At 37.8% G+C, this 15,905-nt stretch overlaps 1 protein-coding gene across 6 annotated transcripts in view; it reads right to left on the bottom strand.

Moving 5' to 3' along the window:
• The window catches only part of UBR3 (ubiquitin protein ligase E3 component n-recognin 3), a 122,123-nt gene that overhangs the window by 41,580 nt on the left and 64,638 nt on the right, over positions 1 to 15,905 (bottom strand). For 5 of the 6 annotated variants that reach the window (XM_065069724.1, XM_065069719.1, XM_065069720.1 and 2 more), the window contains 5 exons: positions 12,081 to 12,230; positions 8,642 to 8,775; positions 5,277 to 5,387; positions 3,060 to 3,272; positions 2,127 to 2,263 (listed from right to left, as the gene is read on the bottom strand). In XM_065069724.1, coding sequence (XP_064925796.1) covers positions 2,127 to 2,263; positions 3,060 to 3,272; positions 5,277 to 5,387; positions 8,642 to 8,775; positions 12,081 to 12,230 — 745 coding nt within the window. The remainder of the gene's footprint in view (positions 1 to 2,126; positions 2,264 to 3,059; positions 3,273 to 5,276; positions 5,388 to 8,641; positions 8,776 to 12,080; positions 12,231 to 15,905) is intronic. The other variant, XM_065069721.1, reaches the window with a different exon arrangement.

Genomic DNA, 15,905 nt, shown 5'->3' with positions numbered 1-15,905 from the left:
CAATAAAAATACCATTGCATTCACATGCCTTATTTAAACAATGGTTACTTATCATCTTGACCACCTTATCTGCATGTTAGATTAAATACCAGGAAGAGATGAGTAACAGCTGTAGATAGTCTAACCAAAAACAATGAAATGCTTCAGATTACACGAAACTAGAAATGCACAAAGGTACCTGGTTGGAAAGGAACACAAGGATATCATTACCTCAAAAATAATTGGATGGAAGTAAGGAAGAAACAGGCTGAATGACAGGAATAACTTCCAGAAAGCAATTAAATAATTCTGTAATCTAATTGTGGATAGTCCGTAGTTCGGTTACTTAAATAAGACGCACTAAAATCATACAAAGAAAACTCACTCTGGGAGATGACCAGCTCAGTTACACATTTATTTCCACAAATATAAACTCTAAGGCTACTTTAAAAGATTTTTTTTTTAACCTGTAGTTTCCATGTAACTATCAAGTAATAGAAGCCTGTAAATGTGGATTGCCGAATTGAAAGGCAAGAGAAATTAACCATTTTGTAGCAGATCTGCCAGGCAGCCTCACAAGTGATCTTATGAGTTACGGTAATAACATAGAAGGCTGGATCCAACACCTGAAATCTTTCAGCCACAGTTGAAGGGAAAATTGCTGACACCAGTCTTAATTTAACAAGAAGAGGTCACAACGATGCAGGTGGCAATCAAATGCTGTTCTGGTTGGAGCTATTTTTTACTCTTGGAATGAAAACAAAGATCTTGGACTTACGGTGTTAATATAAAAATAATAAAATATAGATATATTTAACATGTGTTTAGATAGCATTTTAAAAATTCTATAGCATTACACCCAGAAATATATTGTAACATCACTTTTGTACCTTAAATGACATGTCAAGTTATGGTTACAAGTAATCATATTTTTATATGGGAAATACTAATTTTGTGTCATTTTTATTTTTGGAAGGATATTAAATTGTATTGACCAACTACACTGTTGCTAAAAATCTCAACATTATTTATCCTTATATAGCATATACCACCTAAAATAATGTAGAATAATCTTCTGATTTGCTATGTATAAAATTTAATTGCTCTTCTTAATGAAGGCACAGTTAAGATACTTTTGAAGAAGACAGCTATATATTGCTACTAATAAAATTATACAATAATACACATTAGAAGAGAATTTTGGAGATCAGATTGTCTACCCTTCTATCAAAAGCTGAGCTTTAGATTGGATATCCAGCAAGTGCTGAGCCAAGTCTTGAATATTTTCAACTGCTTATATACTAAAGATACTCAGCAACTGGAGTTTATAAAACTGTAGTAAAAAATGCTACTAGATTATATAACTTGTGTGCTTGTACTTTCTCTGCAGTCAGCACCTGCCCTGCAGGCCTCAGTAAGAGTTTAGAAAATTATTTGCTTAATGAGTATTTCAACATCTTCATATGGGAAAACCCTGTATTGCAGTAATCTGAACATCAATGGCATAAATGGGAGGAGGTACTGTTTGATTTTCTTGGAGACAGTGTCTGTGGCACTGACAGCTGTAAAACTGGAATCAAACATCACAGAGAAAATGCTGACAGCTTTGACACTTTTTTACAAGACTTATTCACATGATGAGAGATTTCTGGTTGCTGATGTAGAAAAGGCTCTTTCTGTGATCCTCCTTTAAGTAAATAAAACTAATGTATGATGCAGAGATTAAAAATACTTTGTGACTTAAAAACCAGCAATGTGGCAGTGACATATAAATAATCTCATTCCGGTAAATGGTAGTAGAGGAGACTGGACAGTTCGGGAAAGGAAGGCAGAAAAAGAAATTCAAGGTAAATTTTTGATATATGAAAATCAAAACCATGAATAAAGAAGAAAACTAAATAAGCATGAGACAAAACCTTCTCCATCTTTTGTGCCTCTGCTGCATATAGGAAAAATGAACTGAGAGGCACATTTTTCCATCTTGCATATGTCTCCAATTGAAAACCAGAAAAATGTAACCTTGATGTACTAAGTACTCAAAAAGTACTTTTAGGAGAGGATGATTTTTTTTTTTTTTTTTTAAGAAGAAAACTATCTGGTAAATAATACCATTAGTGAGAAACACAAACATAGAAAAACATACCTACCTGGCTACCGAATACATAAATAGAAAATCGTTGTCAGGTGATCCAGGACTCTTACTATAATCCGTATACTTCTTCTGTGTGGTACTTTTTATATCTTTCATTACAGATTCCATTTCTTTACTGAGATTGGTTTCAGACTATGAACAAAGACACAAAAGAAGATTAGCTAATTTGACCTGAAGAAATGCAATAGCTGATTGCAAAGCATAGCACATTCAGGTTTACAAAAACACATTTGCAGGTTATGAAAAAATACACATTAAAAGCCAGTATTCTGTCTCACAGAAGGGTTACAATATTCTGAGTTATTCTGATTTTTTCTGAAAACATTACTGCTTTGTCAAGTTCAAGAATCTTACTGCTTGTGTTATTTTGAAATATATTTGCATTGCACAAATACACAAAAATAACACAAGGTATCTCTGTCAAGAGTGGAAGGCTAGCAAAATTTAATGGAATATATTTCAGAAAGACCTCATGAAACTTTGTAACACATGAGCACCTGAAAACTGCTCTTTCTGTAAAACAAATAATCCATACCTTAAAATGATCTTAATAGACATTCTTTACACAGCTTCCAGTTACAAGGATATTGGTGTTTTTACATTGTAAAGACATGAGAAATTAAATTTATATTACATGGTTCAATTCTATAATATGTAAGCTACTATGGAGAGAAGTGGGTATGTGTTCCATAAAAATTTATATTGATCACATTTTGCCATAGCTTTTAAATTGCTTATTTTTAGTAGGTAATGCAAAAAGTTCTGTAAATATTTAAAATTTCTTGATATTAAAAAAAATGTTATGCTGTCTTCCATGTCAGAAGAAAATGAAGTTTACCAGGTTTTCAAGTGTCTAAGAGGTCACATATGCAACAAAACGTAAAAAATGAAAGGTAGAGGCAAATTAACAAGGATCTTTCTGCCTTACACTGATGCTTACTGGGAAAGTTCCCAGCTGTTCTTGAAGATCTTCCACCTCTTGTACAAGATCTTGCATACACTTGTTGCTATGACTTTGCCACAGGCTTCTTTCCGTGTTGTTTCCAGGATAACAAGGAAGAACACTGTTAGCAAACTGCCTACAGAGGGGACAGGTAAATTCTCCTTTGTCCACTGAAAAACCCTGGAGGACCTGGTCATTCTAGAAGAAAATAAAGAAGATGTAGCTGAAATTTGCAAAACATTATAATTTTTAGTTTGGTATTCTATGCGTATAGCCAAAGAACCAAGCCTAAAAACAAAAACTGTAAGGAAAGAATAATTAGAATAGTTCCTCTTTTTAGTGAAAAAGACTCTCTTACAATCCCCCAACTCAAATAATTTTCCTAATTTGAATTACTCCTCATTGTCAACAATATACCCATAATGAACCAGAAATATTTCAATGGGATATTCCGAACATTTGACATGTTGTCTTATTTTACCAATTCCCATAAAGTTTGAGACTCCCTTGATAAGATCTTTTAATTTATCAAGAGGCAATTTTATTTTCAGAGTAAAGCCTGAAAAACCTTATCAAGCAGCCATTCTAGGGTAGCATAACAAAAACCCTGATTATTTCTTCTTTATCATGAAGGTTAGAAAAATGAACACAGAAGCAGGTGTTGGGAAACGGGGACATCTCCCAAGTGCTCCTGTTGCCAACAAGCAGCCTTGCTTCAGTTTTATGAATTGCCTCAACAGTTTCCCCCTCCTGGGAGAGGAGAATGGCTACGTTAACAGTGACTAGAATTCAAACTTCAAGCAAGCAGCCCCAAATGGTGAGGCATTCTGGTGAGCTTCCTTTTACAAACCTTTCTGGATGTTGATATCTGATTGTACTATGTAAAAAGAATTGGTTTATCCAGATGAACACAAGTCTACATAAATTATTTTGGTACTAAGAACGATAAAATTATTATGCACTCATCTAGGTAGTAGTGATACAAGCAAATACACACAAAACTTCACTTAAACAATCTAGAAATCCCACAAATACTATGAGATAGAATAAGAGTTTCTTTCTACTTTAGGTGAGAATCCACCAGAAAAGGGACTTCAGTGTCTAAATGATGCAAAAGATCACTTCTGCAAAATGAGATTCTACCACGATGAAAGCTCAGGTTCTGCTTAATTATCTTGATGGCACAATTACCCCTGAAAGCACCTCAACAGTCGTATGGAAAAGAACAATTCATCATAGGATCAAATAAAGGCGGAACAGTTTCCATTTTCTGGTAATTTCCAGGTAAATTTCACAGAATGACCAATGCTGATACTAAAAATACCAAAGAATTGCTCATAGTTATTTTCTCAAAATGGAAACAAATCAAAGTTTACGCAAAACTAAAAGTACAAAAAAATTTTAAAAAATTAAAAAGCAGCTTCATATGCGAGAAGTCACCATTTAGTCTTTATTTTACTACACTAAATATTATAACACAGAAAGAAATGATTGCTTAAAACCTGATGACTTCTGCCACTGAGCTTGTGATAATGTTCTCTGGTGCCGTTCAGGGATCTGCAATTGGGCGGCAGAAGGTTGAGGCAGGTCAAGCAACATCCATCCTGCCCTGTTTACTTAGAGCATGTGAAAATAAACAGATGTCTTTTCTAGCCAACAATTACTGAGGTTTAACTAACAAAATGTATTTTTAAACCATATATAGCAGTAATTTCCCAACAGTGTTTTCCAGGGAGAACAAAAAAAAAGAAGAAGTAGAGATAAAAATCTAACTTTTTGTACCAGAATTTTCATATTAAGAATTAACCAAGAGTAGCTCATATTTGTAAAACTCCTCCTTTTTCTTCAGTTTCCCTGTAATTTATAACACACAGTAAACATCAAAATAAGAATCTATGAAACAGAAATGAAAAGTGTTAGAAATGCTTTACCTGAAGATGCATACCAGAAAAAAACAACACCCAGTGATTTAATTTTTAAGAACAGGATTAATTTGGTCCAGTATTTCTTCTGAAAGCAAAGTACTTTTGTTAATAATGTCAAGATGTAATAAGAGATTTAGTATCTACTGTCCTTGAAACATAATATCTTGTCCATCAATGAAAACCCAATCTTTCTTTCTCTGAACAGCATAAATCCAATTGATTTCACTAAGAACAGTTCAGATTACAATTAAAAAATATGATCTTTACTTGTACTTACTCGTAAAGATTCCATGTAAGATTTGTGACAATCTATGTGTAAAGTGTGACCACAAGTTTGTACATAAACACCTCCTTCCCAGCCTATTGACACTGCTTGCAGGCAGGAACTCTAAAACAGTAAGAAAAAACAAGAATATATATAAAGTTATGAAGGTATTCAACACAATTTATTTGCATGCTATATAATTAAGAGACATGTATTGTGGAAATAAAGAAAAAAAATTATAAGTGTTTACTTGCACTAACTTACATGGCTGCCATTATGCTATTCTTTCCAAAAAACAGCCAAACATTTAAGTTACACTTCGGCAGTTATTATCTCTTTGTAAAATGACCTCTTTAAAGAACCTCTTGCATCAGCATGAAGATGGCTCTGCCTCTACCATGTGTTCCAAAAGTACAAGTTATCCCATGTACCCGGGCAATATACTGCTCCAATACACTTCATTCAGTTTTGTATGTAACCAAAACAGCAAGATCACAGCTTTCCGAATCCTGGCGAAACCATCACATCTGAGACATCTGCTCAGCAAACTGATGAGATGCATCAAAAACTGTAATGCCTGCAGCTGGCACTGGACAACAGAAAGGGCCCGATTCTTCTCTATGACAACATCCGATGCTTCAAAAGTTGAAGGGATTAGGCTAGAAAATTTTGCCTCATCCATCGTATTCACCTGACCTCTCGCCAGCTGACTACCACTTCTTCAAGCATCTTGACAACTTTTTGCAGGGAAAATGCTTTCACAACCAGCAGGGTGCAAAAAAATGCCTTCCAAGAGTTCGTCAAATCCCGAAGCACAGATTTTTATGCTACAGGAGTAAAAAAAAACTTATTTCTCATTGGCAAAAGTGTATTGATTGTAATGGTTCCTATTTTGATCAATAAAGCTGTGTTTGAGCCCAGTCACTATGATTTAAAATTCAAGGTCCAAAACCACAATCACTTTCGCACCAGCCTAATACCAATTCCAGCTACAAGACATGCTCCTGTTCAGCTTGCTTCAACCTGACATTCATAATGTCCTATGACCCTCTCAGGCCACAGAACAAGGAAAACTTTATTTTTCTCCTGCTGGTTCCTGCATGATTGAGTAGGTTACAGTATTAGTAAGGCACGGTTGTACAATGCACATGGATAAGCACCCCCAGGACAAAAGTTTCATTCAGGAAAAGCATTATTTATTGCATGTATTTCTCTTTTGCAAAAGAAGAAAGACACAACCCCAAAGTCCTTCCAGAAAGGCTTTACTCTATTACTCTTTAGTTCAGAAATAAGTGTCCAAAGCCAGCCACAGGCTTGGGATGGAACACACCTGTATCGAGTTATGGGTTACAGAGTACTATGTGATTCTGAAAATAGTCCTATCAATCCAGTATATGAAGTTTTATCTCCTAATCCCTAGTTATACCTCTCCATACTAAAAATAACCACTTTCAATGATTTTTCCTTTACTGAGCAAGAACTCTACTCCCTGATTGACAGCAAGCATCGAATTTCAGCCTAGAAAGTCCAAAAGGAGTCTCTACGGAAATAATGAGCCTGGTTTGCCCAAACAGTATATACCACGTAGCTTTTGAATATTATTTTGTTCTTCTACTAGAATAAGCTAAATCATGTTCTGTAACTTAGAATTTTCACATCTAAGTGAAATTATTCTTTTGCCTCATGCAATCTGTTGTTAGAGGAAGGACACGGTTGATAAATAAAAGGACTTCCTATTGCTTAGCTCAGCTGAACAAGACACTCAAGACACTAACAGATGTTTCCATTTTTATCCCAGAAGAAATTTAAGGATTAGTTCTTTCATGCAGAGATATTTTTTAACACAGTAGTGACCTGGAAACTTGAAAGCAAAGATAGCTAAATTCCACTAATGTTTGAACCAGGACTAGAATTTTTGAAGCAGGATGCATTTGCTCATTGCATCACAGTGTCTTTTAGACCAAACTGTTGGTAGTGTTACTGCACAAAAAAGGGAAATACACAGTACAGTGAGTTGAAGTTTTTGAGAAACATTTTGCTTGGAACTCCTTCCATTTGTAGTATGCAAGCATATAAAAATAAAGCTACACTATTGCTTCAATGTTTTTAATCGCTTTGGTATGAAAAAATAAGTAGTTGAAACAATAAACATCATCAATATCAAAAGAAGAAAAGCTTGTTCACAAATTCTTTCTGAACTTTTACTCAGAAATAATTCAGAAATAATTTCCTGCTTACATCTTCAAAAGTTTTACTCTCTAGCAAGGAAATGTATAACACTTGCCTCAGGAGATGTTTTTCTAAAAACACTGCCACTTTTTTAAACTATATCAGTTATGAAATTCATTCTAAATTAATCTACTCTACATAAGCAAGCTTGATTGCAGTTGGCAAATTTCAATTACCTGTGCATGACAGATTATGAGAAAGCTAGCCATCATGTCAGAGTAAAAACAGCCAGTTTCTCCTCTTTAAAGCTTCTATAGGTTGATTATTTAGTTAGATCTGCCTAAGAACTGGTATGTCGCCCAAGACTAGTCTACAGGAGCTAATTCAGGGTCACAGGTTACATATTCTTCTCCCCTAGAATGATTTCTCAGTAGAGTTATATATTATTTTACACGGCTGTTTTAGACACTAGCAAGGAAAGTCACAGGCAAGACTTCCACAAAGGCCTAAAACAGAACAGGTCTGTTAAGCAACAAGAATTGGATCTCAAATTTAAATATGAAAAGCTGTAATGTGGCTTTGTGAAGAAATTCAAAAATCTGCTTAGAACAGCTAAGAGAACTGCAAACCAGAAAATAACCAATTAATTTAAAACTGAACTTCAGTAATGTTGTGCAGAGTTGAGGATTCAGCAGAAGGGGGTGAAGTCTTCTGCTGGTCCCTCCTTCCCATCCACTCATCCTCCCCTTCTCTGTAGTGGCTCAGAAAACTGTTAAAGCTTAAAAGAAATCTTTCCACTTACTCTGTGCTGCCAAAAATACTTTGATTAAGAATAATTCCTTGATCAGATTTTCTGAATGGCCACAAGAAAACTGGTGTTTTGAAAGCAATACCTAAGATAGCAAAACTACATCTCAATTGTGTGGTCACACTGAATTATGAGATACCATCTTCTAGAGAACATCTGCATGGGTATTTAATGACCATGTAGTCTGTAGATATACTAGATGTCTACATGAAAAATGTAACTAGTGAATAGCCAGACGCTATTTAAAATTAAGGACCCTATCACACTTCATAACTACCGCAACATGACGAACTATTCACTGAATGCAGAAATGAAACTAGAAGGACTCTAAGTTGTAGTTTCATTTACCTTTTTACACAAATTTTTCAGAAGCGGTAGTATTGTTCACATGAATACTTACATCTTTAAAGTATCGCTGTAAAGTCGAAAGCCTCGCATCATGCAGTGTTGCACAGGTATCCCAAGAGTATATTTGCTCCTCTTCAGTAGTTGGTAGTTTCTTTGGCTCAGTGCTACTGCGACATTGTCCCAACACTGTATGAAGAAAAGAAGCAATAAAGAATGCAATGTATACAATGTATAACAATATCCTAAACAATTAAGAAAACAATCAGGACATTTTGGCTCGCAACTACACTAATGTGCACGGCATAAGGAACAAGCAAAATGAACTAGAAGCCTTGGCCCAGTCCCAGGGATATGATATAATTGGCATTTGTGAAACCTGGTGGGATGAATCCTGTGACTGGAGTGCCATGATGGACGGCTACAGGCTATTGAGAAGGGATATGCAGGCGGTTGCACTGTGCGTGGCAGAGAGGCCGGAGTGCAAGGAGCTGGCAGTTGGTGACAGAAAAGTTGAGAGCCTCTGGGTAAGGATTAAGGGTCAGACAAATAAAGCAGACATTGTTGTGGGTATCTACTACAGGCCACCCAGCCAGGATGACGACACTGATGAGTTACTCTTTAAGGAACTAAGTGAAACCTCCAAATCATCTGCTCTTGTCCTTATGGGGGATTTCAACTTGTCAGATGTCAACTGGGAATATCACACAGCTGGCATCAACAGGTCCAGAAGATTCCTGAAGCATCTGGATGATAACTTCTTGGTGCAGGTACGAAGGGAACTCACCAAGAAAGGTGCCTTCCTAGATCTGACACTCACTAACAGAGAGGGTCTTGTAGGAGATGTGGCGACCGGTGGCTCCCTGGGCCACAGCAACCATGAAGCAATCAGGATTAAAATATTTGCTAACAGGAGGAAAACTTCCAGCAAGACCTTAACACTAGATATAAAGAGACCAGGCTTCAGACTGCTCAGAGAAATACTTAGTAAGATTCCCTGGGAAGAAGCTTTTGAAGGTGTTGGGGTCCACAAGTGCTGGTCATTTTTTAAGCATCGCCTACTAAGAGCACAGAATCAAGCCATGCCAAAATGCCAAAAATCTAGCAGGCGAGGCAAAAAGCCAGCTAGGTTGAGCAGGGATCTTCTTCTCAAAATACAGCAAAAAGAGAAACTACATGGTCAGTGGAAGCAAGGCTAGGCAACATGAGAGGTGGGGAGGAAATCTGTGCTGCCAAAGCTCCATTAGAATTGCAGCTGGTCAACACCGTGAAGGAAAATAAAAAAGGCTTTTAAAATATATGAATGGCAAAAGGCAAATGCAAAGTAACATTGGCCCATTAACTGATGAGCACGGTCACCTTATTAACAGGGACATGGAGAAAGCTGAGAGATTTAATGCTTTCTTCACTTCAGTCTTCAACACTGATGATAGACTTGGGGGCCCCCATAACCCTGGGCTAGAAAATCATGGCTGTGAGAACAGTAAACTCCCAATCAATCTGGAACTTGTACGGGATCTGCTACTCCAGCTAGATCCCGACAAACAGATGAGGTCTGATGAGATTCATCTAAGGGTGCTTAAAGAGCTGGCTGACATCATAGCAAGACTTCTCTCCATGATTTTTCAATGGTCCTAGGAATCTGGATTGGTCCCAGAAGACTGGAAGCTGGCAAACATCCCTATCTACAAGAAGGGCAACAGGGATGACACTGGAAACTACAGACCTGTCAGCCCCACTTCTGTTCCTGGCAAAATCATGGAGAAGATTGTTCTGGGAGTTAATGAAAAACATCTGAACAACAACTCGGTCATTGGTCCCAGCCAGCATGGGTTCACAAGGGGAAAGTCTTGCCTGACCAACTTAATTTTGTTCTACGGCAAGGTTACCCACCCAGTTGACCAAAGGAGGCCTATCAACGTGTTCTTTTCAGATTTCAGTAAAGCCTTTGACACTGTCTCTCAAAGCATCCTCCTGGACAAGATGGCCAGCATACAGCTGGGTAAACACACAATGCAGTGGAGGAGCAATTGGCTGACAGGCTGGGCTCAAAGGGTTCTAATACACAGGGTAATGTCGGTCTGGTGACCAGTCACTAGTGGGGTTCCGCAGTGATCCATCTTAGGGCCAGAGCTCTTCAACGTCTTTATAAATAACTTAGACTCGGGACTTGAGGGATTGCATAGTAAGTTTGCTGATGACACAAAATTCGGGGGAGCTGTCGACATTCTCAAGGGCAGAGAGGCCTTTCAGAGGGCTCTGGACAAACTGGAGAACTGGGCAATCATCAGCCGCATGAAGTTCTACAAGACCAAGTGCTGGATTTTGCACCTGGGACACAGCAATCCTGGCTGTACACACAGACTGGGGAATGAGATGCTGGAAAGCAGCTCTGCAGAGAGGGATCTGGGGGTTCTGGTTGACGGCAAGCTGAACATGAACCAACAGTGTGCCCCGGCAGCCAAGAGGGCCAACCATGTCCTGGGGTGTTTCAAGCACAGCATTACCAGCTGGGTGAGGGAGGTGATTGTCTTGCTCTGCTCTGCACTGGTGCAGCTTCACCTCGTGCACTGTGTGCAGTTCTGGGTGCCACAGGATAAAAAAAGATATTAAGCTACTAGAAAGTGTCCAGAAGAGGGACACAAAGTTGGTGAAGGGTTTGGAGAGGAAGCCATATGAGGAGTGGCTAAAGTCACTTGGTTGGTTCAGCCTGGAGAAGAGGAGACCTCATCACAGCTACAGCTTCCTCAGAAGGGGAGGAGGAAAAGTAGGTGCCAAACTCTTTCCTTTAGGGGCCAATGACAGAACCTGAGGGAATGGCAGGAAGATGTGCCAGGGAAGGTTTAGGTTGGACATTAGGAAAGGGTTCTTCCCCCAGAGAGTGGTGGAGCACTGGAACAGGCTCCCCAGGGAGGTGTCACGGCCCCAACCTGACAGTGTTCAAAGAGACTGGACAACACCCTCAGACATACGGTGCAAACTGTGGGGTTGTCGTGTGCAGGGACAGGAGTTGGACCCAATGATCCTTGTGGGTCCATTCCAACTGAGGACATTCTGTGATTCTACAATGTGCTTTCTTGATGTTAAACAGTAAAAAAAATTATTAAAGAAACTAAGTATTAAAAGCTGTACTTCTGCTCTTGTACATAATAAAGCATATATACATACACAAACACACATACATACATAGAGATACATGAATGACTGTTTCATTGTCTTTTTCTTTCAATACCTATTTTCTTGCAGGTCTATTATATACTGCTGCGTTTGCAAAAGCCGACAGGAATGAGGAGACAATGAAACTAGTCACTCTTTTCCCAACCATTTAAAAATTTTCTCAGTAGCCTTAGACCTACATGTGTGCCTCATGGAGGACCATCCACAAAAAAAGAGAGGACTCTGTCTTTCCAGGCTCCATCAGATACACAAGTATTTATGCACACATACTAAAAGCTGCAGAAACACTGCTTGTCTGAGAAGTCACACGATCATACCTGAGGATGCTTGTAATAGTACAACTAGCCCTGTAGGTCTGTCTTCAGTAGAAGGACCACTTTGTCCACAAATAACACAATCATATATTGCCTCGGAAACATGCTGTTCTGATGTGGCTACCTCCATGGCAATATCAGCGTCTGGCGATTCTAAAAATGGATAAGAAAACGGATATTAAACAGAGAGAAATTCAGTTACATCTGCACTGAGGTAGTGACAAAAAAAACCCCACCAAAATAATCTCTCTGATTTATCTACAACTAAAACATTGACCATTACTTGAAACTTACCTTGCTGTTTCAAAAAGAAAGACACCTACACAATGAAGTAAAATTTTTGCCATATTCAAAATTACTCACAGTGGAATTAAATGTTTAGTTCAAGCTTTGGATTTAACTTGATCTCTTTAAAATTTCTATAAAATAGAGATCTAATTTCTGTTTCATTAAACACTATGCTGAGAAGTTTGAACAGAGAGAGATGAACAGCAATGAAAAGGAAACCCTACTGAACCCAGACTTGCTCATAAGTGACTCCAACAACAATTAGAAAGAAAAAGTTAATGTGGAGACCTTACAAATAATGTAATGATGCTTAAACAAGGTGATATGAAGCTTGGAGAAACTTTAAAAATTTGGGGTGCATAAAGAAAGTAATCTGCTGCTATGCAGCAGATGTTTAGTTTAACAATTACTGTATACAAGACGTATCAGAGACCTGGTTTTCTAACGGTCCACATTATTATTTCCTAGATGCACAGACAAATGTTCAAGGCTAAGGACCAGCTTCAAAGTACTGAAGTAACTGCATTTGCTGTAGCTTTGTTCACATGACAGTGGTGGTGGTTTCAAGGCAGGTGGCTAACCAAAATAGAACCAGTTTTATATTATGTTACAATCAAAAGTAAGAATTATTTATTGACTTGAAAGAAAAGCACCTCAGGACTAGATGATCCTCTCCTGAGTGCTCAGGAACACAGAGTTATCCTCTCAACTTAGAATATAAGGGTGCTTTGTTTCTTTCCTAGAAGATAATTTTTTCCAAAGCAAAACACTTCCTCCCTACCTTCAACCACGCCTTTTATCTCACTGATTAAGGAGGCCAAGGTGCTGGATAGAGAACCCAAAACCCTCGAGAGCAGCAACAGTCGCCCTGCAGAACTGCTTTCAGAGGAGCTGCTCTCTTCTGGAAGTTGCCTACAATCTCAGCACGGGAGGCTGCTGCCATAAGGAGAGGTGTGCTGCATGCCAAGCAGTGGTTTTTCGCTATGAAAAGATCCAAGCAATGCTCTCACTCACAGGGCAGAATCAAAATTACATCGTTTTAGCAGCTATTGATTTCCCAGTCAGTTATTGAGGGTCATATGAAAATGAACTTGGATCTTCATTGACATGCTTAATATTGTACACACGTCTATCACCATCTAGTGGCAGACAGATATACAATGAAAGAAAAAGCAGGATGCATCAACTGCAAATATTTGAAGTCCAAACATCCAGAAAACCAAGGAGCAACTGCAGCACAGAAGGAAGCAATTACTAAAGCTATTTTTTTATTTAACATCATCTCATAATTGTGTAACACACACCCACGAACACCTATACATCAGCAGCACATGGCACCAGAATAACGAGAGAGTTCCAGCCTTCTTATTTACACTTTTCTAAAATATTGTCTATATAACATAATATATGCATCCATTCAGCATTTTGAAGAAGTGCAGGAAGAGAACACAGCATGTTAATCTCATTTTTAACAACTCAGTGGAAGTCCTCAAAAATCAGCCAATATTCAGTTTACAATACACCATTCATTCACCATAAATTGCTTATTTTAAGCAGTAAGGAAAAAAATACAGATCTTAGTATTTAAAGGTGTTTTGAACCAATTCAGTATATGCAATCTATACTTCTATTGCCTGTGTGCAACAGGAATATAAAAATCAGGCTAATTTAATTTCAGAACTCAATGATTAAATGCACGTTTCCTTCACAACTACTTTGTGCCAGGCTACTCTGGCAAACAATAAAATTTCAGGGGAACTAGCATCAAGGAAGACTTTCTAATAAAGTAATTTCCCCTAGAGCTAGTGAAAGAAGGCAAAGTCAACTTAGACAAAATCCACGGTTAAGGGCAATAGGCAAGAATTTCAAATCTCAAATAATAAGCAGATAAAAAACACCCAATCAAAACCCCTCAATTCTTTTTGAATGGACTATGATAAACCTTGATTACTGGCTTAAACTAGTCGTTAGCTTCTTTGGAAGCTAAGACTTGGGCTACAGTTTAAGAAGATACATTTAGGCAGCCTAATTGCTGGAGTGAAATATATATCACTGGCAGTCTGGAAAAAAGCAAGCAAGCTATGGTTATAGTAATGATCTCAATCTTGTCTTTCTTGCCTTCCTGAGCTCTGCCTCAGTGGAGCTCCTGTGGCAGCCACAAACCCTGCCTCGCCACCTCCACTGTCACGGACCAGGACAAACATGTTTCAACTCAAAATACTGTGGAAAATGAGACAATAATATTTTATTAATGCATATGAAGTAACTGGCATGTCTCCATTCTACATCACTTTCAGTTATATATTTCCTATTTCACACTTAGAAAAATAAAACCAAACTGTGTTTTATTGCGATAGGACTCATACGGAAGCTTAAAATGCCCAGAAACTTGTAGCTCCAAATACTTTTTTTTTCATGTCATATAAACAAAAGTACATAACCGCTTTGTGTTTTCCATGGCAACTTGTGAAGTATTTATTTAAAGTTACTGGAGTTATAATGCTATTTTATTAATTTTATTTAGAAAATACATGTTCTTACCAATTTTTAAAGCATGAGCTAGCATCTCCTAGCTCCTAGAATTCAATTATAAAAAGGCAGCTTAAGAAAAATGGTTATTTTATTAAATGTCTTTTTATACTAATGAAAAGCTAAAATGTTGATTGTAATATAATGCAAAACTCCCTTCTATTCTGGCTAAAAACTCCACCCAAATCACCACCAAGAACTGTCATGTGAACAAAGCTACATCAGTTCCAACGAAAAGGTGATGAATAATGTATATTTTCTTATTTTGCTTCTACTGGTACACAAACCCCCATTTTTTGGCAACACTAGGAAGATATTTCCTTGAAAACAGCACTTTTGTGTGATGCCCCTGAACAACGGTGCCTTATGGAGTGCCCAAGAATCCTTTGCCAGCCATTTGCCAAGATACGATCTCCAGGCACATTACTCCCCCAACCTTTCAAGCAGCTTTTGTAGGAGCCTGCAGTTCCGTAGTGGCAACAGGAGAGCAAGGAAGACCAAGGTGGGTTTAGCTGTGAGGCTGAAGCATGGTTTTACCAGGCCAGGCAGCAGTCACATGAGACAGCAACAGTATTTTACGCCAAGCATTCTTTTCAATACAACCAGAACTCCTTACAATTTAAAACTCTGATTCTCCAAAGACTTAACCTAATTGATTTCACGTGACTTCTCATGATGTCAATGTGTGTGAAAAATTAGTAAATAAGAAATACACACAGTATTGGTACCAATTCACCAAGTTTCTCTTATGAGGTTTGTTTAATGTAACACAGCCCACCCCCTTACAGCAGGTTCTGGGACTTTTATTTGTCCTTGTGAATAATTTCGGAAATCTGGATAAATATGAATCTCATTAAAAACAAAGATAAGAATACTGAAGGAGGATGAAAACATTTAAACTGTAACAGAAAGCCAGGGTAGTGCCAAACACTATCACTCCCTCTGTTTTTTACAAAAGTTAATTATTTAGCTCTTTGTTTAGTTTTATATCAACAGGACTGAGACTGAAAG

The sequence above is a fragment of the Columba livia genome, chromosome 7, assembly GCF_036013475.1.
Source record: "Columba livia isolate bColLiv1 breed racing homer chromosome 7, bColLiv1.pat.W.v2, whole genome shotgun sequence".
NCBI lineage: Eukaryota > Metazoa > Chordata > Aves > Columbiformes > Columbidae > Columba > Columba livia.
The sequence above is the reverse complement of the archived record's forward strand: the minus strand, read 5'-3'. Positions and strand labels throughout refer to the sequence as shown.